At 40.9% G+C, this 26715-nt stretch overlaps 1 protein-coding gene and 1 long non-coding RNA gene across 3 annotated transcripts in view; both read right to left on the reverse strand.

The window, feature by feature from the left end:
* Window positions 1-15308, reverse strand: part of LOC129632881 (uncharacterized) — a 148819-nt gene extending 133511 nt beyond the window's left edge. The window contains exon 1 of the long non-coding RNA XR_008704726.1: window positions 15066-15308. This is a non-coding gene — a long non-coding RNA (uncharacterized LOC129632881). The remainder of the gene's footprint in view (window positions 1-15065) is intronic.
* A 262-nt stretch (window positions 15309-15570) lies between these two features.
* Window positions 15571-26715, reverse strand: part of MCCC2 (methylcrotonyl-CoA carboxylase subunit 2) — a 78083-nt gene continuing 66938 nt past the window's right edge. For both annotated transcript variants that reach the window (XM_055554500.1, XM_055554501.1), the window contains 5 exons: window positions 26541-26607; window positions 23988-24144; window positions 22978-23092; window positions 21110-21195; window positions 15571-18171 (listed from right to left, as the gene is read on the reverse strand). In XM_055554500.1, the coding sequence (XP_055410475.1) occupies window positions 18054-18171; window positions 21110-21195; window positions 22978-23092; window positions 23988-24144; window positions 26541-26607 (543 nt within the window). In that variant the 3' untranslated portion in view covers window positions 15571-18053. The remainder of the gene's footprint in view (window positions 18172-21109; window positions 21196-22977; window positions 23093-23987; window positions 24145-26540; window positions 26608-26715) is intronic.

Raw genomic sequence — 26715 nt, forward strand, 5'->3', positions numbered from 1 at the left:
ATGCTGGGAAAGATTGAAGGCAGGAGGAGAAGGGGAAGACAGAGGACAAGATGGTTGGATGACATCACCGACTCAATGGAGATGAGTTTGAGCAAGCTCCGGAAGATGGTGAAGAATAGGGAAGCCTGGCATGCTGCAGTCCATGGGGTTGCAAAGAGTTGGACACGACTGAGCGACTGAACAATAGGCACTGGGACTGCATGTAAATTTAGAGGCGATCTGCAGGGATGTGGTGCCAGGTATAAGCAGCTTCTGCTATGTACAATAGGCTCCAGACTCAGAATGTGTGAAGGACAGCAGGAAAGGGGCAGGCATTAGCTGGAAACTAGCTGAAATTCAGCTCACCAAGCAAATGTTCTCTCACAACACCATGCGTGATAGGCTCTGCAGTCAGATCATTACCCTTCTCCTGCTCTATTATTAATCCGAAACTGAAAGGTTATGAAGAGTGATGATACCAGACTCAAGTATGCTTCCTCCAAAATCCAAAAAGGCCCGCCAAGTTCTGGACCTCATTTTACTGGTGGACAATGAAAGACAGAGAAACTTGTCTCTGCCCCGCAGGCACTATTTCAACTGGACCCCCAGAAACTTCACTAGGGAGACAGATCCCTAAATGTTCACAGGCTTTATCTCCCACCCCAAGTTCACATATGTCTCACTAAGGCATCTTAAGTATCTGCTACTTCCTGCTCAACAAATCTAATTAACTTGACATCAAAATAGTGGTGAATTATAATGCTGTATGGAAAGTCAAAATGACCAAGGCTTTGGTGGATTGTGTTATAACAAGAGGGCAGAACAGGTCGTGTAGACCTGAGGTAAGACTGGGGAAACACACTGTTGGTTCTTTCAGGTAAGAGCAAAATTGCTTCTGGTGATACTCAGAAATTGGTAAGAAGAAAAGGGCATTTTCTGGGTCAAAATCTGAATACCAGATGCCTGTGTGCTAAGTCGTTTCAGTTCTATCTGACTCTGTGCGACCCCATGCACTGTAACTTTCCAGGCTCCTCTGTCCATGAGATTCTCCAGGCAAGAATACTGGAGTGGGTTGCCATTTCCTTCTCCAGGGGATTTTCCTGACCCAGGGATCGAACCTGGGTCTCCTGCATTGCAGGCAGACCCTTTACCATCTGAGCCACCAGGGAAGCCCCAAAAGGCAAAATAGGAAGGTGAAACGAGGATGCAGTAAGTATCAGCAGCTCACATCTTTCACGTATTTGACAGCAGCTCTGCAATTCTTCTGCATACCAGCTATTTCTTCCCACATCAGACTGTGTGCTTGTCACCCTAATTATGGATCTCATGACAACAAGGAGAGACTGGGGTGGGTCTTGATGACAACAGGCATCCTCTTGTAAGGCAACTTCCTTGAGTAAAATTATTACAGTCTTCAAGCTAGAGAATGCTTGTCTTCTCAGATGCAGGGTAGCCTGCTTCCTCCAACAAGAGAACCTTGAAAAGACTTGGGGATTTGAGATTCTCAACTCTACCTGGGTCCATAAGATATCCCCATTCCAAGTCTTTTTTCTTTTTTTTTTTTTTTTTTGGCTGTGCTGAGTCTTAATTGCAGCATGCAGGTTCTTCTTATTGCTGAGCACGGGCTCTAGGGTATACGGGCTCAGCAGTTGCCGTGCTGGGCTTTCCACTTGTGTTGCATGGGCTTAGTTGTCCTGCGGCATGTGGAATCTTAGTTCCCAGACCATGGATTGAACCCACATCCCCTGCATTGGAAGGTGGATTCCTAACCACTGGACCACCAGGGAAGTTCCCCATTCCAAGTCTAAATATTTCATTCCTTCTCAATGGTTTCACTCTCACAAGAAAGACAGCTTTGTCATGCAAAGCTGTGAATTCAGTTAAATTTTGTATTTCACTTGCAACAAGATTGGCTCTGTGGCTATAACAGGAGATTATTTTAGGGCTGCCCTAGAAGCTCTCTGGTTCGCTATAACTAGAACCGAGAATTTAAACATCTAAGCTTGTCACTTTCTTTCTCCCGAGTTCCCAGGAGACTCCATCCCGGGCTGTTGTCCCCTGTGGCCATCACTGATGCCACACTGGTCAAGAGCAACAGCCTCTTGTTCCCACGGACGTTTGCTTCCATAGCCGCTTCATCACAATTAGCCACACATGAGATCGTTCAGAGGTTGAATTTGCCAGCAAATGGGTTTCAACACCAAGATTTTTTTTTTTAATCTTTTCAATTTCATAGATTTTTGAGTTTTAAAACTGTAGACAAAAGATGCTGAACCTGTGATAATAAAACTAAACTGGGAGGAGAAAAAAGAGGAGATGGGGATGGCTGTGTAGGTGAGCTAAAAGTTTATTCTAGCAAGAATTAAACAGATTATTTCTAAAGCTAAAAAGCAAAGAAACTATTAATCTTTTAAATAGGGATATCACCTAAGGAACAAAACAGAAATGTTTTACAGTGATTACTCCTATGGATAAAGGATGGATGAGAAAGGTGGGTCCGGGGGACTGTTATGTACCTGCTTGTTCTATTTATTTCAACCGTTTGTAAGTATCATTTGATTTTTTTTTTAAGTTTAAAGAATTTAAGCCAAGCCCAGATCAGTCAGGGATGCCAAAGAAAGTCATGTTAAGTTTTATCCCTAAGTGATAGGAAATCAACAAAAGTATTTAAGCAAGAGAACAGCATGATCAAAAAATGTTTTAAGAAAGGTCGGGGGGTCTGCAGTGTAAGGGGTGTACCATATGATCTCACTTACATATGGACTCCAAAAGTCAAACTCGTAAAAGCAACAAGGATCGATAGAACAGTGGTGACCAGGGGCTGAATGGTGGGAGAAACGGGGAGGTGTTAGTGAAAGGGCACACAACCTCATTAGAAACAACTACCTTCTAGAGACCAAATGTATGGCCTGTGACGACTGTTAATAATAATGTGTTGTATTCTTGAAATTTCCTAGGAGACTAGATCTTAAGTGTTCTCAACACACACACATAGACACATGCACACATACGCACAAACAGAAATGGTAACTATGTGAGGTGATGGTATGTTAGCTCCATTGTGGTAACTATTGCAACAATGTATGTGTGTGTAGGAGCATCATGCTGTACAACGTAAATATATATAGTAGTAGCAGTGTCAGTTGCTCAGCTGTGTCTGACTCTGTGCGACCCCACGAACTGTAGCCCTCCAGGCTCCTCCATCCACGGGATTCTCCAGGCAAGAATACTGGAGTGGGTTGCCATTCCCTTCTCCAGTGGCTCTTCCTCACCCAGGGATCAAACCCAGGTCTCCTGCATTGCAGGCAGATTCTTTACCGTTTGAGTACAGGGAAGCTCTTTAAATATATATAACTTATGTCAGTAGTACACAATAAAACTAAAAATATATATTTTTTTAATGTAAAAAAAAAAGATCATATCAGAGGCCTATAGGAAGGTGGGGCACAGGAGTGTGTCAGGACTAGTCAGAAGGGAACTTTCCATACCCATAGTTCTCATAGCTGAATAGTTCCAAACCTATTTCACTTGCAATTCCAAGTTCCAGCAGTGAGAATATTTAAGCTCATCCCTCGTACAGCTCTCATATGGTCAGACAGCACACCGATAAAGGCTGTTTTTTTATCTATTAGTTATCATTATTACGTTGGGGTATATTATTACCTTAGGGTATAGAGTTAATCAACCCTGAATATTCATTGGAAGGACTCATGCTGAAGCTCAAGCTTCAATACTTTGGCCACCTGATGCAAAGAGCCGACTCATTAGAAAAGACCTTGATGCTGGGAAAGATTGAGGGCAGGAGGAGAAGGGGATGACAGAGGATGAGATGGTTGGATGGCATCACCGACTCAATGGACATGAGTTTGAGCAAGCTCCAGGAGTTGGTGATGGACAGGGAGGCCTGGCGTGCTGGAGTCCATGGGGTCACAAAGAGTCAGACATGGCTGAGCAACTGAATAACAACATAAAGAGCTATATATGGCCCCATATTGTACTGAGGCCCAATCTAGAGGATTAGTAGAAAAAGTCTTCCACTAAGAACCAAAGAGTCAAGGTGGATGCCTGGTATTTAATGGCCATGGGATAAAGGTGTGGACAGAACAAGGATCTGAATGGCATGCTTCAGATGCCCCAGGTACTCCCATGCCCACTCACTTCCCTGCTGGCATGTGTGAGTGAGACTTGGAGAGGAAGATAACCAAGAGTTAATGTACTCAGTCTTTAAACTGATCCTGAATTTGCAAATATTTGAAAATACTGCCCATCAAATTTTAATCCAAATATATATATATATATATATATATAGTATGGATGGATGAAGAGAGGAGGGAAGAGCTTCAAAATGATGGTTCTGTGGCTCAGTGATGTGACCAAGGATCCAGACCAAGGATCCTTTCAACCTGCTCTGCCACACTCAACATTAGCTTCATCCTCTGATGGGAAGCAACAAGTCTCCAATCCCAGAGCCACGTCCCCACAAGACAAGATCCAGAAGAAAGAGATCAAATTTCTGGCTTTTCTCTGGAGCAGAGAAACATTTCCTAGAACCACCCCTCTACAGACTTCCTCCCATGCCAATTCCTGGGCCAACCACTGAGAAAGAGACCAGGAAACCCTTTAAACCAGACAAGCCCACCTGGAGCCAAGGGTTGATAGGGCTTACCTGAGGCATGTGGATGCATTCATCGGTATGAATAATTGAAGAAAAAACAAACAGAGTTATACAGGAGAGAAGAGAGTAGCCTGGACACTGGGCAGACATCCACTGGCATCCATTACAACATCTACATGGGAAAACTGGCTTACGGGGTCAGGAAATCAAACTATAATAACTGGTAATTTTGTTCAAAATCAGTAGAGAAAATATCCTGATTTCTGAAAGTTAAGGAAATAAAATGCTAACAGTAAGGACATAAGACCCACAAAAAAGTATTTCTAATAATCTCACAGAAATCTGGGAGAACCTTGGCCTCCAAGATCTCAGCTCTCAAGAAGCCTCCAAGAATACAGGAGGCACAGGAAGGTACCGATGCAGAGCCCATGAATGTCTGAATGAATAATTACATAGCATAGCATAGCATAGCATGTATCAAGCACTTGCTCTACATTACGCACTTTACATTCATTAACACACAAAATGCTCATAAAAACTCAATGAGGGGTCATCAAAGATGAAGGAAATGAAGCTCAGGTAGGTTGTTACTTGCTCAGCTTCATAATCCTAGTAATGAGAAAGACAAGACACAAACTCGAATTTATTTGATTCTGAAGCTCATGCTCTTAGTCATTCATCTACTATAGTTTCTAGAAAAATGGAGGAATTAAACTAAACAAGTTAAACCATGGTCTATACCAAAAGTTCTGAAGAATTCTAATGTAGTTTTGGTAGCATGCTTTATCCATTTGGAGAAGGAAATGGCAACCCACTCCAGTACTCTTGCCTGGAAAATCCCATGAATGGAGGAGCGTGGTAGGCTACAGTCCATGGGATGACAAAGACTCAGACACAACTGAGTGACTTTTCTTTTTTAAATCCATTTTCACTTAAGTAACCTTTCCTAAATACCCACTCTGCCCTTAAACATCACCTAGGTCACCCAGCCAACCAGTACGAGCATTCCCTACTGTCTTCTACTAAAGTGTGGTCCACAGATCAGAAGTCTTGGCATCAGTAAAAGCTCAATAGAAACACAGAGTCACAGACCCTACCCCTAACTTAGTAGACTAGAACTGTATTTTAATAAGATCCTCGGGCAATACATGTGGGAGACCTGGGTTCCATCCCTGGGTTGGGAAGATCCCCTGGAGAAGGGAACAGCTACCCACTCCGGTATTCTGGCCTGGAGAATTCCATAGACTGTAGTCCATGGGGTCGCAAAGAGTCGGACACGACTGAGCAACTTTCACTCACTCGGGCAATTTACATGCACATTAAAGTTTGAATTACTGCTCTATAGCATCCCTGACATCTGGGCTCCTCTAATTTTTCCTGGGGACAGCTAACTCCATAACAACACAGCTCCCATTATTATTAAATTCTTACTCAAATTTCTCTGATCATTCTACTCCTTCCTCCAGTCTGCCATCTCAACTTACAAAAGGGAACTCTTCAAATTTTAGAAATACATATTACATCCCACCATGGTCCTCCCTCTCTAAGCACCTTCAATGTTTTCCAGGTCACGCTGGTCATTTCCTTCATATCAGTGGTCCCTGATCTGATATGTGTATTGAATCACCTGAAAATACCCAGACATAGATCCTAAGAATCTGTGCTTTTTACATACTCCCCAAGTTCAGCCAACCACTGCCTTACATGCCCTCCAGTATCTTATTGATAATATTCTCCTTAGAATGCAGCTTACAGAGCTGAAGACAATGATTTGTCTTAAATATAGGCATTATTATGCCCATAATGAGAGCAGCCTGAAGTGTGACCAGCTTGAAGCGTGACTAGCTCTTGTAAGGGGTCTCATCACACTATTAACCCTTATCAAGTCTGTTGATAACCAAAACCTCCAGGCCTTTTTTCCCCCTATGAACTGCTACAAAGTCAGATGTCCCCAATTCTACACATCAGCTTTTTATTCTCCTTTAGAATTAGATGTAAGGCTATGTACTTTATACTCTTAGATTTCCTCTTGTTGTTTTAACCCCTTAATTTCACCTGCCAGGAGTCCTAAATCTTTAGTCCATCCTTTATTGGATGGCAATGAATGGACTGTGAAGAGCTGGACTCTAGCATTAGACATGCTTAGGTACAATCAGATTTATTTTATTGGGACAAATAGCTCAGCATAAGTCCTGACAAGAAATGTTCGTGCACTATAGTTGTTGAATGAAGTAATGGTGTAATGACTGAAAGCAGTGATAACCAGAAAGACTGGTTAGGAGGCTCTTGTACTGATTTAAATATAAATGGATGGTCTGAACTGAGATTGGTTCAGTGATAAACAAGGAAGATTTAGGGGGCTATGGAGAGGTATAATCAATAATATTTATTGGACAAGAATAAGAATGTCAGGGTAAGGAAGAGGGAAGAATCACAATGACACCCATGCGTCTAAACTGAGCAACCAGGAAGAGGCTGGTGCTGGCCCAGGACCAGCCCATACCCTGCCTCTGCCCACCCCACATGATTGCCTAAAGGCTCCAGGGAAAGAGAAATGTTCTCTATCACCTGTGCGTGTGTTTAATTGAAATGGGGCTGATGACTTTATGGACCTAACTCAATTGTGACACAGACAGAATTGATTAAAAAAATAATCTCCGGATAACCTTGAAGACCTTATGCTAAGTGAAATAAACCAGACACAAAAGAACAGATACTGTGGGACTCCACTTACATAAGATACCTAAAACAGGCAAATTCATAGAGACAGAAAATAGAAGGGCCTGGGAGAAAGAGAAGAATGGCAATTATTTTTTAATGAGTACAGAGCCTCAGTTTGGGGTGATGAAAACGTTCTGGAAATGCACAGTGGTGGCGGCAGAACAATGTAAACAAACTAATCCCACTGAATTGCACACCTAAGAAGAGTGCAATGGAAAAGTTTTGATGTGTGTTTTGCTGCAATGAAAACCGTTTTAAATGTACCTCAAGTTATCAACCATGGATGTTGATGAACATTCCACTTTTTTTCTAGTTATGGTTGGTTGGGCTTGAGGAACTGACAAAAGTCCTGAGAGACTTAAACCTTCTGTTTAATTTACTGTGAAGTTACAACAAAGGCACTAAGGCATAAAGAACCAACTCAGAAAACAATTCACCGAGAAGTTACAGCAAAGGCCCCAAGGCATAAAGGACCAACTCGGTGGAAGCAAACTGTCAGCTGTTGTGATGGTCCATGATGTAGACTACTTCTGTTTTTACTGGGTTTTGTTCTGATCTCACTTCTTTCCATCACCTTGAATAAATCTCATTAGCATCTTTTACCTACTGATAAACGCTTTCAGCTAATAGCCTGAAATGAAGTACATATAGAAGTCAAGTAGGCCTTAGGAAGCATCACTACAAACAAAGCTAGTGGAGGTGATGGAATTCCAGTTGAGCTGCTTCAAATCCTAAATGATGATGATGTGAAAGTGCTACACCCAATAAGCCAGCAAATTTGAAAAACTCAACAGTGGCCACAGGACTGGAAAAGGTCAGTTTTCATTCCAATCCCAAAGAAAGGCAATGCCAAAGAATGCTCATACTGCACAATTGCACTCATCTCAAGTACTCTTGCCTGGGAAATCCCATGGACAGAGGAGCCTGGTGGGCTGCCTTCTATAGGGTCACACAGAGTCGGACACGACTGAAGTGACTTAGCAGCAGCAGCAGTCTTTACTTGGAGAAGGAAGTGGCAACCCACTCCAGTATTCTTGCCTGGAGAATCCTGTGGACAGAAGAGCCTGGTGGGCTGCTGTCCATGGGGTTGCACAGAGTAGGACACAACTGAAGCGACTTAGCATGCATGCATGCATTGGAGAAGGAAATGGCAACCCACTCAAGTGTTCTTGCCTGGAGAATCCCAGGGACGGGGGAGCCTGGTGGGCTGCCGTTTATGTGGTCGCACAGAGTCGGACACAACTGAAGCAACTTAGCAGCAGCAGCACGCATTAGCAAAGTAATGCTCAAAATTCTCCAAGCCAGGCCCCAACAGTACATGAACCATGAACTTCCAGAAGTTCAAGCTGGATTTAGAAAAGGCAGAGGAACCAGAGATCAAACTGCCAATATCCGTCGGATCATCAAAAAAGCGAGAGAGTTCCAAAAAAATATCTACTTCTGCTTTATTGACTATGCCAAAGCCTTTGACTGTGTGGATCACAACACACTGTGGAAAATTCTGAAAGAGATGGGAATACCAGACCACCTGACCTGCCTCCTGAGAAACCTGTATGCAGGTCAAGAAGCAACAGTTAGAACTGGACATGGAACAATAGACTGGTTCCAAATAGGAAAAGGAGTACGTCAAGGCTGTATACTGTCACCCTGCTTATTTAACTTATATGCAGAGTACATCATGAGAAATGCTGGGATGGATGAAGCACAAGCTGGAATCAAGATTGCCAGGAGAAATATCAATAACCTCAGATATGCAGATGACACCACCCTTATGGCAGAAAGTGAAGAAGAACTAAAGAGCCTCTTGATGAAAGTAAAAGAGGAGAGTGAAAAAACTGGCTTAAAACTCAACATTCAAAAAACTAAGATCATGGCACCTGATCCCATCACCTCATGGCAAATAGATGGGGAAACAGTGGAAACAGTAAGAGACTTTATTTTTGGGGGCTCCAAAATCACTGCAGATGGTGACTGCAGCCATGAAATTAAAAGACGCTTGCTCCTTGGAAGAAAAGTTATGACCAACCTAGATAGCATATTAAAAAGTACTTTGCCAACAAAGGTCCCTCTAGTCAAAGCTTTGGTTTTTCCAGTAGTCATGTATGGATGTGAGAGTTGGACTATAAAGAAAGCTAAGTGCAGAAGAATTGATGCTTTTGAACTGTGGTGTCGGAGAAGACTCTTGAGAGTCCCTTGGACTGCAAGGAGATCCAACCAGTCAGTCCTAAAGGAAATCAGTCCTGAATATTCATTGGAAGGACTGATGCTGAAGCTGAAACTACAATACTTTGGCCACCTGATATGAAGAACTGACTCATTGGAAAAGACCCTGATGCTGGGAATGATTGAGGGTAGGAGGAGAAGGGGATGGCAGAGGATGAGATGGTTGGATGGCATCACTGACTCAATGGACATGAGTTTGGGTGGACTTCGGGAGTTGGTGATGAACAGGGAGGCCTGGCGTGCTGCAGTCCATTGGGTCACAAAGAGTTGGACATGGCTGAGTAACTGAACTGAACTGAAACACTTTCAGCCAATAGCCTGAAATGTGGTACATATAGAAGTCAAAATAAGGCAAGCTTTTATCTGGGTTGTAAGTAAATACCTAACAAAAAAATGTATATACAATCTGAAATTTCAGACTTTAAATTTATGGAAGTGTCTTGAGATGAACAGTAGCTCCTTTTGAAATCTCCTAATCTAGCCCTGTGAAGTGACTCTCAGCCTGGGTCACACACTGGAATCATTTGAGGGAGTTTTACAAATTGCCAATACCTGCATCCGAACCTGAAAGATTTAGTTATCTGGAGTCCAGCCTGTGCATCAGAATTTTTATGACCTGAGCTCCTTGGGTGATTATATTCAGCCACTGGCTTAGAAAGTAAGACAAATTCCCTGTATCCTGAAAATGAGAGATGGAGAGAAATGTATCTAACTAAAAACCTGTGAGAGTGATCATATCATCAAAGCAGAAATTGATATAAGAATCCTAAAACTTTAGAAGGAACTTCAAGATAGTCTTGGAGTAGGTAAAGGCAACATACTCCAGTACTCTTGCCTGGAGAATCCCATGGACAGAGGAGCCTGGCAAGCTACAGTCCATAGGGTCACAAGGAGTCAGACACGACTGAGCGTGCACGCACTCAAGATGGTCTAGGTGGTCAGTGGGTCTCAAAATGGGATACCCAGACCAGCAACATCTGCAGCCGCAGGACATGTATTAGAAAAAGCATATTACAGGGCCCACTCCAGACCTGTGGAATAAAAATCTAAGGTGGAGCCCAGCTACCTGAGTTTTAAGAGGCTCTCAAGGCCATTCAGCTATCAACTGAAATTGAGAACCATTGTTCAAGAGCAGTTAACCGGGAATTTTAAACAATATCCCATCACACTTCAAAGATTCTGATACAAGGGGTTTTTCTTTTTGAACCTCAACTGATTTCACTGTAAAACTGGGATGGAAAACCAGCTGGAAAAGAACACAAATCTTTTGATTCCAAATTGAGCTCTCTGTCTAGCAGCCAATTTAGGTTCTTCTCAGGATGCTAGATCCAATCTGGTATAGATTTAAGCTGTGACTCAGTTTGAAGACTTCATTGTCCCTCACAGGGCTCAGTTCTAGGAAATTGACCTTCTGGTTACTGTTCTTATATCCCTCATGATGGAAAATGAAGGTTAGGCCATGAAAAATCAACAAAGTAGGGGAAAAATAAAATTAAAATACCAATGAGTGTGTGCATGCGTGCTAAGCTGCTTCAGTCGTGTCCGAGTCTTTGCGACCTTATGGACTGAAGCCTGCCAGGCTTCTCTGTCCATGGGATTCTCCAGGCAAGAATACTGGAGTGGGTTGCCATTTCCTCCTCCAGGGGATCTTCCTGACTCAGGGATTGGCCAAAGGATCAAACCTTACATCTCCTGCACTGGCAGGCAAGTTCTTTACCATGAGCACTCCAAAATAAAAACAAGAACCTTACAAACAAAGTATTATATACTTGCAAACAAGCATATAATACATGAAAAGTGTTTACATTTCAAAATGGATTGTGGAAAATCTATTTACTGTTCATATAAGACCAGCACTCTGATCTTCAGGCTACCAAAGGTCCACTTAAGCCTACTTAAGAAGTTACTTTGTCTCTTTGTGAAGTTAAAGTGTTACTCACTCAGTCCTGCCAACTCTTTGCAACCCCAAGGAATGTAGCCTGGAGTTTCTGGCAAAAATTTCTAGCAAAAATAAGTACAACAAGGCCCCATTGTTCTGCAGCAGTGAGACAGTGACATGGAGGGTCTTTCCTCCTGCTCAGTACCCCTCCAGCTCCTCCTGCACCTTCCCAGACCTTGCCTCCTCGGCCCACTTGCCCTGGTACTGGCAGAGATATGGGGCACCTGGGGAGCGGGGGAAGAAAACGGGCCTCTGGAAAAGGAAGGAAAACAACTAGTACTAGGCCAGAGAGGCTGATTTTGGTCCCCTGTGATCTTCCCCAAGCTCCCACAATTTTTTAGTAGCAGAACTAGGACTGAACGGGTCTTCTCCCAGTCCTTTTCCGCCTAGTGTTCTTTCCACAAGCATGACACCTCCCATGCATTTATGCTGTCTTCACAACTTGTTACTGATGTGACACTGTCACCTACACACAACTTTTAAGAATTAAAGGAAACACTTGTTTTGTAAACCGTTTGATTCTACTGGAAGCTATTTCAGCATCTGAAAGTCCCGGGTCATCATTATATCCAGCAATACTTGTACCATAAATGTACATTTATAGAGCACAGTTTAGTAACATGCCTTAAAAAGCTTGATCTAACATATACCTTGATCTAACAATTCCACTACTAGGAATTTGTACTGATAATCATAGTCATATAAAGAAACTACAAGACACTTGTTGCAGCATCATCTATAATAGAGGGCATCCAGAAACAAGCTAAGGGCCAACAATACAGTAGTGGTTAAGTCAAGCAGGGCGTCTACACCAAGCAGTCAGGCAGTATCAAGGTTATTGTAGAGGGGATAATAAATGACATTAAAAACATGCCAACAGAGTCACATTACATTAAGTGAAAATGCAGATTGCAGAATATGTTTTTCTGTGAAAAAAATTCCTACAGATAGAAAAAAAGACAACAGTATACAGGAAATTATGAACAGCAGTTATCTCTGGGTGGTGAAATTACAGAGAACTTTCACTTACTTTCTTCACTTGTCTCGAAGTTTTCTACAAATAACATTGTTGGGTTTTTAATTATAAATCATTTTACAAGAAAAGTTATTTTTAATTATCATAGGAATGTGATGAATAGAGATATGGTTGAAAATGTTATCTTCTATAGAAATCTCTATATTGGTCCAAGTTCTCCAAAATTCTACTTGTTCACATCTTACAGTTAATATCTACTCAATAACACATTTAAAAGAACTCATTTTCTCTAGCGTACTTTTTTATTTATTTAACTTTACAATATTGTATTGGTTTTGCCAAATATCAAAATGAATGTCACAGGCATAATGCTCCCCATCCTGAGCCCTCCTCCCTCCTCCCTCCCCACACCATCCCTCTGGGTCATCCCAGTGCACCAGCCCCAAGCATCCAGCATTGTGCATCGAACCTGGACTGGCGACTCGTTTCATATGATATTATACATATTTCAATGCCATTCTCCCAAATCATCCCACCCTCTCCCTCTCCCACAGAGTCCAAAAGACTGTTCTATACATCAGTGTCTCTTTTGCTGTCTTGTATATAGGGTTATTGTTACCATCTTTCTAAATTCCATATATATGCGTTAGTATACTGTATTGGTGTTTTTCTTTCTGGCTTACTTCACTCTGTATAATAGGCTCCAGTTTCATCCACCTCATTAGAACTGATTCAAATGTCTAGCGTATTTCTGACAAGTAGTTCTGGTCACAGTTTCTCTTCAGTAAGTTCTCCACTAAATCCCCACCTTCTAAGACCTTGTTCTCCCTCAGACACTTCTCTCCCTTAACATAAGGAGCAGCTCAAACCTGTGACATGGGTCACCTTTGTGAAAGAAAAAGCTTCCAGACATGCTGAAATGCTGGCTGCCACAGAAAACCAAATTGCCCTTGCCCTGTGGTAAAGTCCCCTCCTGAGTCAATTACACAGCTCTCTAGAATACTAACACATGTCATGTGTTTGATATCATATGGAAATCTACATTAAAATTTACACATTAGGCAGATGACCTCTAGAAGCTGAAATCAGCAAGGAATTGGATTTCCCCTCAAAGCCTCAGAAGGAATACAGCCCTGCCATTTTGATTAGATTTCTGACCTCTAGAACTGTTAAGAGAATAATTCTGTGTTTTTCAAGCCACTACAAAGCTACAAAGCAGCTATCTGGAATACTGGTTTGCAAGAATTATCAACACCTGACGTGTAACATCAGCACTCAGTCCACGACAGTGAGTTAGAGACACAGCAACCACATGCCGAAGTCTGCCTGTTTGGTCCTGGCTCACATCTGTTTCTCATGGAATTATTAGTAGTAGGGCTCAGAGTGGCTGGCCAATTATACAGTCACCTTGATTATAAGCCTCCTCACCTGGAACGCACCCTTGCCTACAAAGGTCAAAGGCAGACAGAAATTTCATTTAGCTCCAAGAATAACTTAATCCTTAGCATCTTGACTCCAGACACAAGAAAATTCAAGGCACATTAAATAAAAAGTTATTTTAGTATTTTGTGAAAATGATGAAAACCGTCATCATTAAATATTAGTTGTATTTAATTGTACCATTTACAGACAAATGTTATAAATGACAGGAGATCATTAGTATCTAGTTCATTTCTTTCATTTCTAAATATTGAATTTCAGAGCCAATCATTAAAAGACGCAGCTTTGGCCAGAGCACTCAACAACAATCATCCTTCCAGAACACCATCATCAATACACTTTATGACTAACCAGAACTGTGTGATCCTCCCCCACCATCCTGGAAGTCTTATTAATGATATCATTCAAAACCTGTTCTTGCCCCTGTAAAGGTAATATACACCCTCTCTCTAGTCATGCCTTGCATGCAGACATGCACGTTTGGTAAATGATCAATTTTTCACTTGTACATTCACCAGTGCCTTCTGCTAGCATGACAAATCCTCACTTGAAAACATTTCCCTTGAAAACTGAAAAAGAGAAGTAATTTTGTCTCTTTTTCATTCTGTAAGTGCCCAGAAAGCCTACTTGAGAACTGTGTTTCTTAAAATTCTAAGAAATACTCAAAATTCTAAGATACTCATACCCTAGCTGAAATTCATATTTTAATTACCAAAATGTTTAAATTCTCATTACAAAAAAGTAGTCTTTATGTATGTTGATGGATGTGCCAAGTAACCACATTGTGGTAATCATTTCACAATATGCAAGAGCATCAAATCATCACATTGTATACCTTACACTTACAGAATGTATGTCAATTATACCTAAATAAAGCCCAAAGGGCAGGCAAAAACTGCTGCCTATTTTGGCAAAGCATTATAAATGCTTTTTATCTGATAAAATGAACAAAATAATTATTTTAAGTGTGGTGTTAGTGGTGACCATGATCCTCCTAAAGAAAGGTAAAAACACTTCTAAAATAGCATGAATCTTTCTTTGCCTTGTTGATGGTTCCTACAATGAAATACCAACTAGTCTTGATTAAAAAAAAAAAAAAAATCACTGTTTTCTGATAAGGATGTAAATTTTAACCAAAAATTTAATATAATTTACTATTTAAAAACACTCACTGTGTTCCTTTGCTGGTTTGGTTTCCTTTCTTTTCCTCGCTGCCACACACAGAGGACAAGGAGAGAGGAGGAGACACAGCCACTCCAGACTGGGAAGAGGCAGGTTTATTAAGGCAGGGAACTCAAAGACCAGCGTGGTGGCTGGGCCGTACCAGGAGAGAGTCTCCCACCTGCTCACCAGAATCTTAGAAGTTATTATAGAGTCCTTATCTGAGTTCAGTTTATGTATTTAGGCCAGAGGGCCTTGGCAACACCTTACTTTCTCCACGCTGCTTTCGGCAAACTATGGGACTGGTGGGCAGTCAGGGGAGTGGGGAGGAGCCAATGATTGCCCCGTTCGAGGTCAGGGGTCACCTGGCGGTCTCCTCCTCCACAGGACCTCCTCAAAACATTCATCTGAAAATGCAACTTACCTCTGAATTGTGATCTTCTATCTGTACACATCTCAAAGAACTAAACTGACTTCAGATACACAATGCAGCTTAAACTGAACATCACGCACAAATGTTTGAAATATTAATTTTATTAGGAAAGATTTCATAGTAGTATCAGATCATATAATCAGTCACTTCATTTTAAATACAATTAAAATACGAACTTTTCATTCATTTGACACATATCTGGGCACCTACCAGTGCCAGGCATTGGGGACCCAGGTCAAGCAGGACGATCCCTGCTCTCACGGAGCTTACATTCTAACAGGAGGGCAATATTTTTTTTTAATGCTTATATTTCTTATAAACATGTAAGTCAGAGGAAGAAAATGGTGTTCTACAAGAGCACATAACAGGTGTCTAACCCAGCCCAGGGAAACCACAGAGATAAAAAGATAAGTGTTTAAGTAGAAGGGAGAAGAGTTCAGGTAGAGAGAACCTCATAGACTCTAAGAGTGGAAGGACTTTTTAGGTTCAAGGAATTGGAAGAAGTCTAGAATGGGAGGAATACCCAATGTGAAAAGAGGAGTCAAGGAGATGAGACTTAAGAAGTGATGATTAAGACCCATGGAGGGCATTAGGGGTTTGGCACTTCTAAGGGGAACCAGTGAAAGATGTGAGTAAGGAAGCAACATGCCAGAAGTGCGCCTTAGAATGGCCATTCTAATTCCAGAGTGAGGCAGAGACTGGACTAGGTAAGACTGGATGCAGGCAGACTCCTTCTAAGCTCTGCAGTGAACGACAAAAGTAGTGGAGGAATTCAAGAGATGGTCAGGAGGCAAAACCAATTGAACATGAGGATCGAATTCTGAGGGTCCCTGAACCTGTTTGACACAGAGGTCTGGAGCTCAGGGGAGAGCTGTGTTAAGAATTGTTGACACAGGAATCATCCCCATTTAGATGGTAACTAAAGCCATAAGAAGGGCTGGAATGGCCAGACAGCATAAATGAAGCCATGAAAAACACATACATTTAAGAATGAGGAGGAATAATATTCAGCCATAAAAAGAATAAAATCTTGCCATTTGCAACAACATGAGTGGACCCTGAGGTCCACTATGCTAAGTGAAATAAGTCAGAGAAAGAGGAACACCATATCTAACTGATATGTGGAATCTAAACAACAAAACAAGCTTATACATAACTGATTAGTATTTGTGAGAAGGAGAGGGGTGAGGGTGGACAAAATGACTGAAGAGGGTCAAAAGGCAGCATAGGTCCAGCTATAAAATACGTAAGTCCTGGGGATGTAATGTACAGCATGGGGACTACAGTTAATAATGCTGTATTGCATATTTGAAATTTGCTAAACAAGTAAATCTTAAAAGTCCTCATCACAAGGAAAAAAAGAAAGAAAAAATTTCGTAACTGTTCATGATGATGGATGATGATTAGACTTATTTTGGTGATCATTTTTGTAGTGTACAGAAATATCCCATCATTATGTTGTACACCTGAAATTAATATAATGTTACATTCAATTATATGTCAGTTTAAAAAAAGAAAAAGGAAATGTGCCAGGAGCAGGGAGAAGAGGGAATGGGGAGTTATTATTTAATAACAGAGCTTCAATTTGGGATGATGAAAAGTGCTGGAGATGGATGGTGGTGATTACCAACAACGTGACGTGCTTAACATCACAGAAGCGCACACTTGAAAATGGTTAAAATGGTAAACTTTATGTTAGGTGTATTTTGCCACAATTAAAAGAAAAAAAGAGACACTTTTGTGCTATTTGTATCTTTTAGAGTAAGAATGTATTCACATATTGCTAATGAAAAATCAGGACAAATGGTGAAGGGAAGGAGGAAGGAGCAGAGGAAGCCGGGCCTGCAAAGGAAACAGAAGGAGGACCGGCAAGGAGGCTGGGAGGTTACAGCGTGGAAGCTCGGAACAGCGCTGCTGGAAGGAAGTGTCTGACCGATGTGAATGCTCCAGGGAACTGAATCAGGTAAAGCTGGGAAAAGACCCACTGGTTTCGGGAACATGGAGGTCAGTGGTGACCTTGGAGAGGAGGGCTGCTGACAGTAGAAACCAGAGAGGTGAGAATGGGTAGGAAACAGAAGCCAGGGTGCAGACAGCCAGAAGGCCGATGCCGTGGAGAGGAGGAGGACGGTGGCTGCAGGGGAAAGTAATAGATGCTGTTTTTAAAAAAGTACATTAACATATCACCATGCATAATTGGCAAAGCGACCACTTCAGGGGAAATACAATTTTCTGTTTAAAATATCTCAATAATACCTGGAATTTACAGATAACAGAACTTCTCATACTTCTTAGGGCTTAGAAAGGATAACTCTAAATTATTTCCTTCCTTCTAAGCATGGCAGAGTTGAGCCATAGAAAGCTTTTTCTAAGAGAATTTACAAGGAATGACACTTCATCAGATAAATATCTTCACTGATTTTTTTTTTAAAGGTAGAAAAGTACAATGCACTGTGTTAAGAAAACACTTTTACTATTAATAGCGACATGTTGAAAAAGTCTAAAATTTTAAGGCTACAAATATCTTAAATTTCAGTACACGTCCAATAGAAGATGCTTTATATTCCAATCACATCCTCAAGATGCCGAAGTTAGTTTTCTGGATGGGCGCGTTGAGGGCGGCACTAAGACTGAGACCCAGGACCAGCCTGGTGTCCACTGGATCGATAATCCCATCGTCCCACAGCCTGAAAAAAGACCAAAAAACGAGTGATTATGAATCCTGCACCAAACACCCAGTTATACTCACAGTGCCTAAAAGTGCCAAGGAGGTCTTTCTGCAGGTAATATATGGATCCCCTGATGAGCTTCTGTGTATTATAATCTCACAATAGAGACCATGATCAGGAACAGGAGGGAGGAAGGAAAGAAAAGTGACTTGTCTCAGAACCCACAGAATGTCAAGCTGAACTTGAGGCTTTAGGAGCAGCTTACTACAAGGAACCTCAAAATAAACCCTGGTTTTAAAATACTTTATTTCATGAAAAGCTTTCCCATCCCTCCTCTGCCCACACAAACATACCAACCAAAATGTTATATTACTGCTATTATTATGGAGATCCATATAAACCAAGGTAAGAGTCTCCAACCAAAGTCCCCACTGAAAAAGGTATAGTCCCCCAAACTCCTAAGAAACTATGAAAATTATTAAATAGACTTCAGTCCATTTTATTAATAAAATAAATATCTTCACATGTAGTTATTTTTTGCTACAATAGGAAAAGCAAGTAAACTGATTTTAAAAACTGATTTCAGAAAAAATTTACAAGTAGATATCCTAGTTTGCTATTCATGGACAACCTCATATTTATACAGAAAAATGAATAAGAAATAATATTTTTAAAGGTCATTAGTGGGTGTCAGTTTTGCTTTTTGTAAACAAACTGCCTTCAGCATCTAGACATAGCATCAATTATTAAACCATACTTACATTGACAGACCATGAATCAAATCTTTACTCATAAAACATTCATAATAAGTACCCTAAAGCATCAACAGGCAATAAAAAAATTATTTTTGTAACCTGTTCAATTGACTATACACTCCCTCTGAAGCCTGCATGCCTGTGTGCTCAGTCATGTCCAGCTCTTAGCAACAACCTGGACTGTAGCCCCATACCGGGCTCCTCTGTCCATGGAATTCTCCAGGCAACAGTACTGGAGTGGGTTGCCATTTACTGGAGTGGGTTGCCATTTCCTTCTCCAGGGGATCTTCCCAAGCCAGGGATTGAACCTGCATCTCCTGCATCAGCAGGTGGATTCTTTACCACTACACCACCTGGGAAGCCCCTTTTGGAACCTACAGCTGAGTAATACAGCAAACACAATGATATCAAGGTTGCTCCAGGTAGGAGGTCCTTAATCAAATGTCTGGATAAGTTTGGATATAAAAACAATTGAGAAGAAGAAAATTGGCATGCTGTACATGTAACCTGTAAAGAATAAGAAAAACCCAGCAGGTTACATTGTAGATGATGACAAAGCTCTCTGAAAAGACACACCTAGCACATTAAAGCCTAAACAGACGAGGAAATTTATTATTAAACTGAGATTTATCCAACTGAAGGAAGGTGCCACAAACTGGCTTGACAATCCTTTAATCATTGAAACAAAGTTGGTATATCCATGCCACCAATTGTTTTAACAGATCAAACATCTACAAATTAACAGAAAAACCTTAGTCTTTCAATATTAAATCCCAGAGATAAGTCTAGCTGGGCCATATGCTCTCCTGTCTTGAATATAATCCACTAAAAATAATAATAATGTCAAGTATGAAAATAATAAGGGATTCAGTCTAGCTAGGACTGAAAAACAAATTAATGGCTCACACAAAATATGCTATTTTTCAAAGTTTAATATTCCACTGTCCTTTTAAATTTCAAAGTCTTATGTAAAAACAAATTATAGGTGAGCTTATAATGCATATTTCTCTTAAATTTTTATATGATTTTCTATTCCTTCTTTGTTTCTACTGGCTACTATGTAAGCCTGTTTCAGTGAGGGTAAAAAAGAACATACAATTTCTCAAACCAAAGACTATATAAAATATTCTGTTCTTAATTAAGTGAATCAATGACCTGCCATGGCAAAATACACTTGGACATTTGCTTTCAGAAATACATACTAACAAGAAGAGAAACAGGTTCTTCAAAAATCCCAAATGGTATTAATTTAAAATTTGAAACTAATGATGCTCTGGGAGATAAGTATGTTCAGCCTTTGCAGCCCCCCAACATCAGGAGCAGAGTCTGCCACAAAGGATGCATTCAGTGACTGACATGGATTCTACTTTTTGATTTTTCTTTCTCCCTTCTCTCTGGTTTCTCCAGTAAATGACACAAATCACAGCATAATCTAATTTTAAAAGACACAAATAGTTATTTTCTTTTTTCCATCTGCCCAAAGGATAAAAGGAAGACATAAAGCTTAAATTATTCTTCAGAATGCAAAACATTAAAGTTGTTGAAAAAGAGGTCTGAAAGCACACACATATCTCCAATGGGGACAGCTGGGATAATTTATTACCTCATTTAAGTGGTGTAAGAAACAAACAGAATAAGAACCACAGTGGTATGTGAGGTAATTGCTTAATGTCAACACGTGGACCCTGGCTGTGAATAATCACCTTCTGAATGCACCAGGCTCACTTGTTAAGAAGTGTCACTAAGTGACCATATTCATGTTTAAATGGGGTAAAAGCAAAATAATCAGAAAGGGGGATGACTGGGATTCATGTGTCCAAGCAAAAATTATTGCAGAACTAATTCCTGAAAGTGACACAGCCAGGATTATAACTCAACTTCCCAGCCCCAGTGTGGTCCACCTCTGGCCCCAGTGTGGTCCGGGCCGTGGACCACTCAACTAGGAGTGGGCTAAGGGAAGAGGTGGGGAGAGTGGTAGGGTCAGACCAATAGGGATGGATCCAAAGTCCAGCCTGGAAGAAGAGCCAGCATTTCAGCAGCAGGCATTCCCATTCGAGAAACAACAGTACAAAATTGTGTCCAAAAATTATTTTTTGCTTCCCATGAGGGCTGGATGATGCCAACTCCTCAGATCTCATAAAGCTATTGTTCTGACTGTCAAAATGTTCCCATCAAAGAGTTAGTTATTCTCTGGCTCCCACCTTGCGCTGGAATAGTAAGGGTTTCCTTCCTCTTCAAACCGCTTAATGATGGGCTCTTTTAAAGCTGCTTCATCAGCACTGGAGAACTGAAAGAAAAGGGACCATGAGTAAGTCCTGCTGCAGGGGAACACGGATCCACTCAAGATAATCTCAAGGGAAAAGGGGGCAACAGATTTCATGAATGACAATGTTACTACCAACATCTGAACAGTGAGGTGTAGATTACATGTGGTGCTTTAACATATATGATCGCACCTGAGACGTGAGTATCTAATAAATTAGTGCACTGTTACATCTCCTTCATCAGAGCCAACATCCTGAAGTTGCTTAACACAAGGTCAACACCAAGGTTATCACATACTTCAGCAGGGTAGAGCAACTGGATGTCAATTATACAACATAACAAAAGGGCTATATTATATTACATTTAACAGCTTCTGTTTAAGGAAGTGGAGAAGTTGGGGATTTTCATTCAAAATAGCCAAAATTTTAAAGATTTTAAAGTTTAAAGGGATAAGACAATAAACCACATTTTAAATAACCTCTGCAACTTCCCAGATAGCTGAGATTTTTCTCTAATTAACACTTAAGGACTGGCCCATCCATATTGCCAGAAACAAGTGATAATTAATTCAGACTGCAAACTCTCTATGCAAATTAATTTTGAAATCCTGAAAAGTATTTTCAACTTAAAGATTATTTTTTCAAATAAATCCAAGATTTTTTAATGTACTTTCATTGACTAATGTCATTTATAACTCAAGAATTTAAAGGGAAAACCACTAAAATCCTACACTTTCCTTTAAGACATAAAAATAGATGAATTCATATATCTGTATACCAAATTAATCAAATAACTATTTAATAAGGTATCACTGTGCTGGGCTAGCATTTAAGACACGTCTTCAAAACATTAGGTAGAATTTCATAGACCGCAATGCACACATGTGCCCCTCTGCACACAAAAGTGAGGCTTTCCTTTTGCTTGGATACTAGTCAGCACTAAAGTGAATCTGAAACCTCAATTCCGCAGAATTCCTATCACTTGGGATGAGAGGCATGGATGAGATGCATTCAGGGAGGCAGGAACCACCTCTGGCTTTATACTATCCTCACTCTACACACTGGGCAGTTGACCAGATGATCAATGTCTAAATGACAGAACTGAGAGCCTGAAAAGGCAGGGCCTCCTCTATGCTATGCCTTACTATGATGAAACAGTGCATCCAAGCAACTTCAGGAACATTCACCAATCATGAAATAGTTGTAAGTTATAATAAGTTACAATGTAAAATTTCAGATGAATCTCTAACAGACACAAACAAAAGACTCCATCTAAAAGCAGTCATTTGCTGATCTGCCTTTCATTAAGCTTCCGGGACGCTTTCCAGCCTTCTTCATTGATACTTTCACAGTGTAATAATGGTATTCAATTCTCATTATATGACAGGGCCTCCACTCAAGGTATCCTTAACAACAATCTACAAGTAAAACAGGAAACAAAATTCTGCGGCTTTAGATCATAAAACCAAAGACGTAAGTCAGGTTTATTTAAATCTCTTCCACTGCAAATAACTAAGAATCAAACATCTTTATGCCTCAGGCACTCACAGACAAGAGTTTCTGAAGTGTTTTCTTAGAGATTCTTAAAAATGTATAAATTACTACAAGAAGTTACTTCAAATGAAATGGCTTTAAAAAGAGAGATGGAGAATGTGGAGGTCTAAGTTGCTAAAGCAACTTCCAGGCCAGCATCTTCTAGATAAAGTCAGGCCCTGCGTGTTGGAACCGTGCCCGTGAACTTGGCGGGGTTCCGGGTGGGCTGCTCCCCGGCTCCAGCGCCTGGCGAACCTCAAACAGCACTTTACCTGCTTCCCTTCCCGCGCTCGTTGGTCCTTTGCTACTGTCGCCAACACGTGAGCTGCCTGCTCTCCGCCCATCACTGAGATGCGAGCATTTGGCCACAAGTAGAGAAATCTTGGGCTATGCAGGGAGAAATGAAAGAATGATCAAATGAATTCACTGTACAACACAGAGATTTTCAGAGGCTCATGTTTACCTTTTAAATTAGTGGTTCTTCATTCTGGTCTCATGCTATAATTATCTGAAGATTAAGAAAAACAAAAACAATGCCCACAACCTACCATAGACTAATCTCCAGCAGTGGGGCTTCAGCATGGTAGAATTTCTAAGTTCTCCAGGTGATTCTAATGTCTGTTTTGATGAATTATATTTTTCCATTTTATCCAAATTTACAGGGCAAAAATGTATTCAAAAGATCTTCTGCTTATGTATGGTTATATGCTATTTTCCATTCCTAAAATTGATGATACATCACCTTCTCCCTTTATTTTTTAGTTTTAACAGGGGACTCTAAAGTTTGTAACCCTTTTAAACATACCAACTTTGGGCTTTCCTGTTTATTCTATCTTTATAATGTTTGTGCTTTATTACGTCCTGTCTCTATTTTTCTTGTTTTAATATCCTGCTCTTCTTTGAACTTCTTGGGCTAGCTGCTTGGCTCAGTGATTTTCAGCCTTACATCTTTTCCAGTATGTATGTGTATATATATATATAAAGTCTACACACCTTCAAAACAAGACTTTAGCTGCATCACACAAGTTATGATACGATATATAGTGTTTTCATTATCAGCCGTCTCAAAATATTTCCTAATTACCACTTTGGCTTTCTTCCAAGTGGTACCTTTAGCATTAAATTTCATTTCACCCCTCCAGAGGATGCAAATTACGGCCTAATTGAATAGGATTTGTGAATGTCATTCTGTGTTTCAAATAAACTTGAAATAAACTAACCATTCATAATTATACCTGAAGTATGATTCATTCCTTCAGAGAAAGTCATGACAACCACCTACCTATAGGCTCTGCCACACATCCCGTAGTTTCCAGCCCCGTAAGATCCCCCGATGATGACAGTTATCTTCGGCACATTGGCACAGGCTACGGCAGTCACCATCTTGGCACCATCCTTGGCAATTCCTTCAGCTTCATACTCTCGACCAACCATAAATCCTACGAGGAAAGAACAGAAAGAGAGCCTCAGGGTGATGAGATTAATGTGCAGTCATTTTCACCAAGGTACTGGAAGGACATCTTGTCAAACTATATATATTTTACCAGAGGTCTTTCACCCTAATAAAATATTTATATGTGAAATACACACACCCCCCAAATTTACTTTTAAGGGTAAAATAAAATTTTCTCTAATCATTTAAAAAATTGCTTAAATGTTTCATCTGGATACACACAGAGATCTTTAGACAAGATAACAATGCCACATACCTTCAAGAAATTAATCTCAAAACTACAGCTTGGTGAGGAAAGAACAGGATGAGGCAAGTTAAGGAAAAAGTACTGGGGCAAGTCCAACTGTGAAACTGTGGGTTTCCGGGCTCACTGACCTGGTTCACAATATAGATTATTTCTTCTGAAGCACTGCTTTAAAACTTTGAGGAAATAAAATTAATGTTTCAGAGAGATGCTCAGAGTCCTTGTCAGTGACTCAATAGCAAGATAAAAGAATTCTCATTATCATTACAGGATCCTTCTACTTCTCCAAGCTCCCAGCTCTGTTGAAACTGATCTGCAGCCTCACTGGGGCTTCCAGGCCTTGGGGTCCTTTTCCTCTTCTGTCTCCCTCCCCATACGCAGATTCACACGCCTACTTGATAGTTGCTCTTCTTGCTTTGCACATCTCCTGCATTGGGTAATTCAATTCAACCACTTTTTCCGGATCATCTGTACTTGCTGTGGCTACAACAATACTGATACAATAACCCTTGCCCTCACCAGGCACCATCTGCCTCCTCTGGTTACCCACCCCAACCCTCTGAATTGGGCCCTCAGAACAGCTCAGAAACTCCTTTATCCATTTTATCTTGACTCCCTGTAACATTTCCATAATAGCTATCTCAAATATTGACTCTTTAAAAGTTCTCACCCCCTACCCACCACTCCACTGCCCCTCTAGTCCCTGTGAATGATTATACCTTGAAAAAGAAGACAAGCCATTTCACCTGGCTTTCTCTGACCCTACTGTCTTTCAGCATAAAGAACAACATAATCATGCTGCCTTTCTTCCTTTACTCTCATCTCCTGGAAGAAATTACTCAAAGATGGTCCCTTTCTCTTCTCCCTGGGTCTTTTCTATTCCCACAGCTTGAAGTCCCATCTCCATGTTCCCCTCCAGCTAACACAGCTTCTGTGCTCAAGACGGTTCAACTGCCCACCATGCATCTCCAGATGGGTGTCCCACAGGCCCCTCAAATACAGTGTTGTAAACCAAACTCCACTCTCTGTCCCCAACACACCTAAAAATAAAATACGACAAAAATGTAGGAATCTTCCAAGCACACAGTTTAACTTACTGGTGGTTAATAAACCATGAATCATTATTAGAAACAAGGTCTCTGGACTACCAAATCTTCAGAAGACTTTTACATGACCTCTTAGAAGGTCTGCCACACAGGGTCCTCTCCGGCCGCAGCTGGATACAACTTCTCTCAAGAGTCATCTAACCAAGGATCTTTGGCACAAGAACAGCACCAGATGAAGATGTTTTAGTACCAGTACTGAGTAAAGCCCTGCTATCTGTCAAAGGCCAAACTCCTTCTCATAAAGGCATGCCTGATCCCAGCAACTAGTTAAGGGGCCTCTCCTTCCTTTGAACCTGAGATAACCATGCATGACTTAGAGGTAGAAAAAGTTTTCAGCTCAGCGACATATTAGAGTGCTTCCTATATGTCAAACACCAGGCAACACACAAAAAGTATAAATAGGAAAGTCAGAGAATTCCAGGAAAAAGAACTCTAGAATCATAAGAGCCCTTAAAGAGTCATTTTATCCACCACATTAGGATGGTCCATGAATCATGAAATTGGACAGGTGACATCAGTCATATTGTTCTTTGGAGTCAAAACTCCAATTCCAGACTTTGGTTCAGGATGTACGTGTCCATTTAAAAAAGATGTTGCTTCAGGGAGAATTACACAATGAAAGATGAGGAAAAGGGAAGACCAGAGCATGTGCTTGAAATCTTTTAAGGGCAACAAAGTACGGGAAAGACACCAGGGGTCAGACAGCATCCTCTGCCACTGATGACGGTGGAACTAGCTCAGGATACTGCTGCTTTCTGGGTGGGTGGGTGCGGATACGCAAGTGTAAAATGAGGTCACTTGAATGCAGTGCATGAAACTCAAAAACTGCTTGGCTAAAAATATGCATAAACTCCTCCAAACCTTTAAGATTCATGAAGCAGTAACCTTTGAAGACAATCTAGAGAGAGCAAGTCCAATCAAGTTTTCTGTTCTGATGGAAGCGTTCTATGTTGGCACTGCCCAATACATGGACATATTGGACAGTGCGGCTCTGAAATAAATGCAACCAAACTGGTGGAACTATTTTCTTACCAGTAATATTTTGAAGGAAGAGCAGAGGAATATTCCTTTGGCAGCATAACTGGATAAAATGAGCCCCCTATAACCAAATAAGAAACAAATCTTTTCAGAGGAGGTTAACAAATCTGTAATCACCATGCATCCTGCAAACACCACACGGGGGTCAAAGCAAGAGTCCCCTCTGCTT

The sequence above is a fragment of the Bubalus kerabau genome, chromosome 18 (genome assembly GCF_029407905.1).
Source record: "Bubalus kerabau isolate K-KA32 ecotype Philippines breed swamp buffalo chromosome 18, PCC_UOA_SB_1v2, whole genome shotgun sequence".
Lineage (NCBI taxonomy): Eukaryota > Metazoa > Chordata > Mammalia > Artiodactyla > Bovidae > Bubalus > Bubalus kerabau.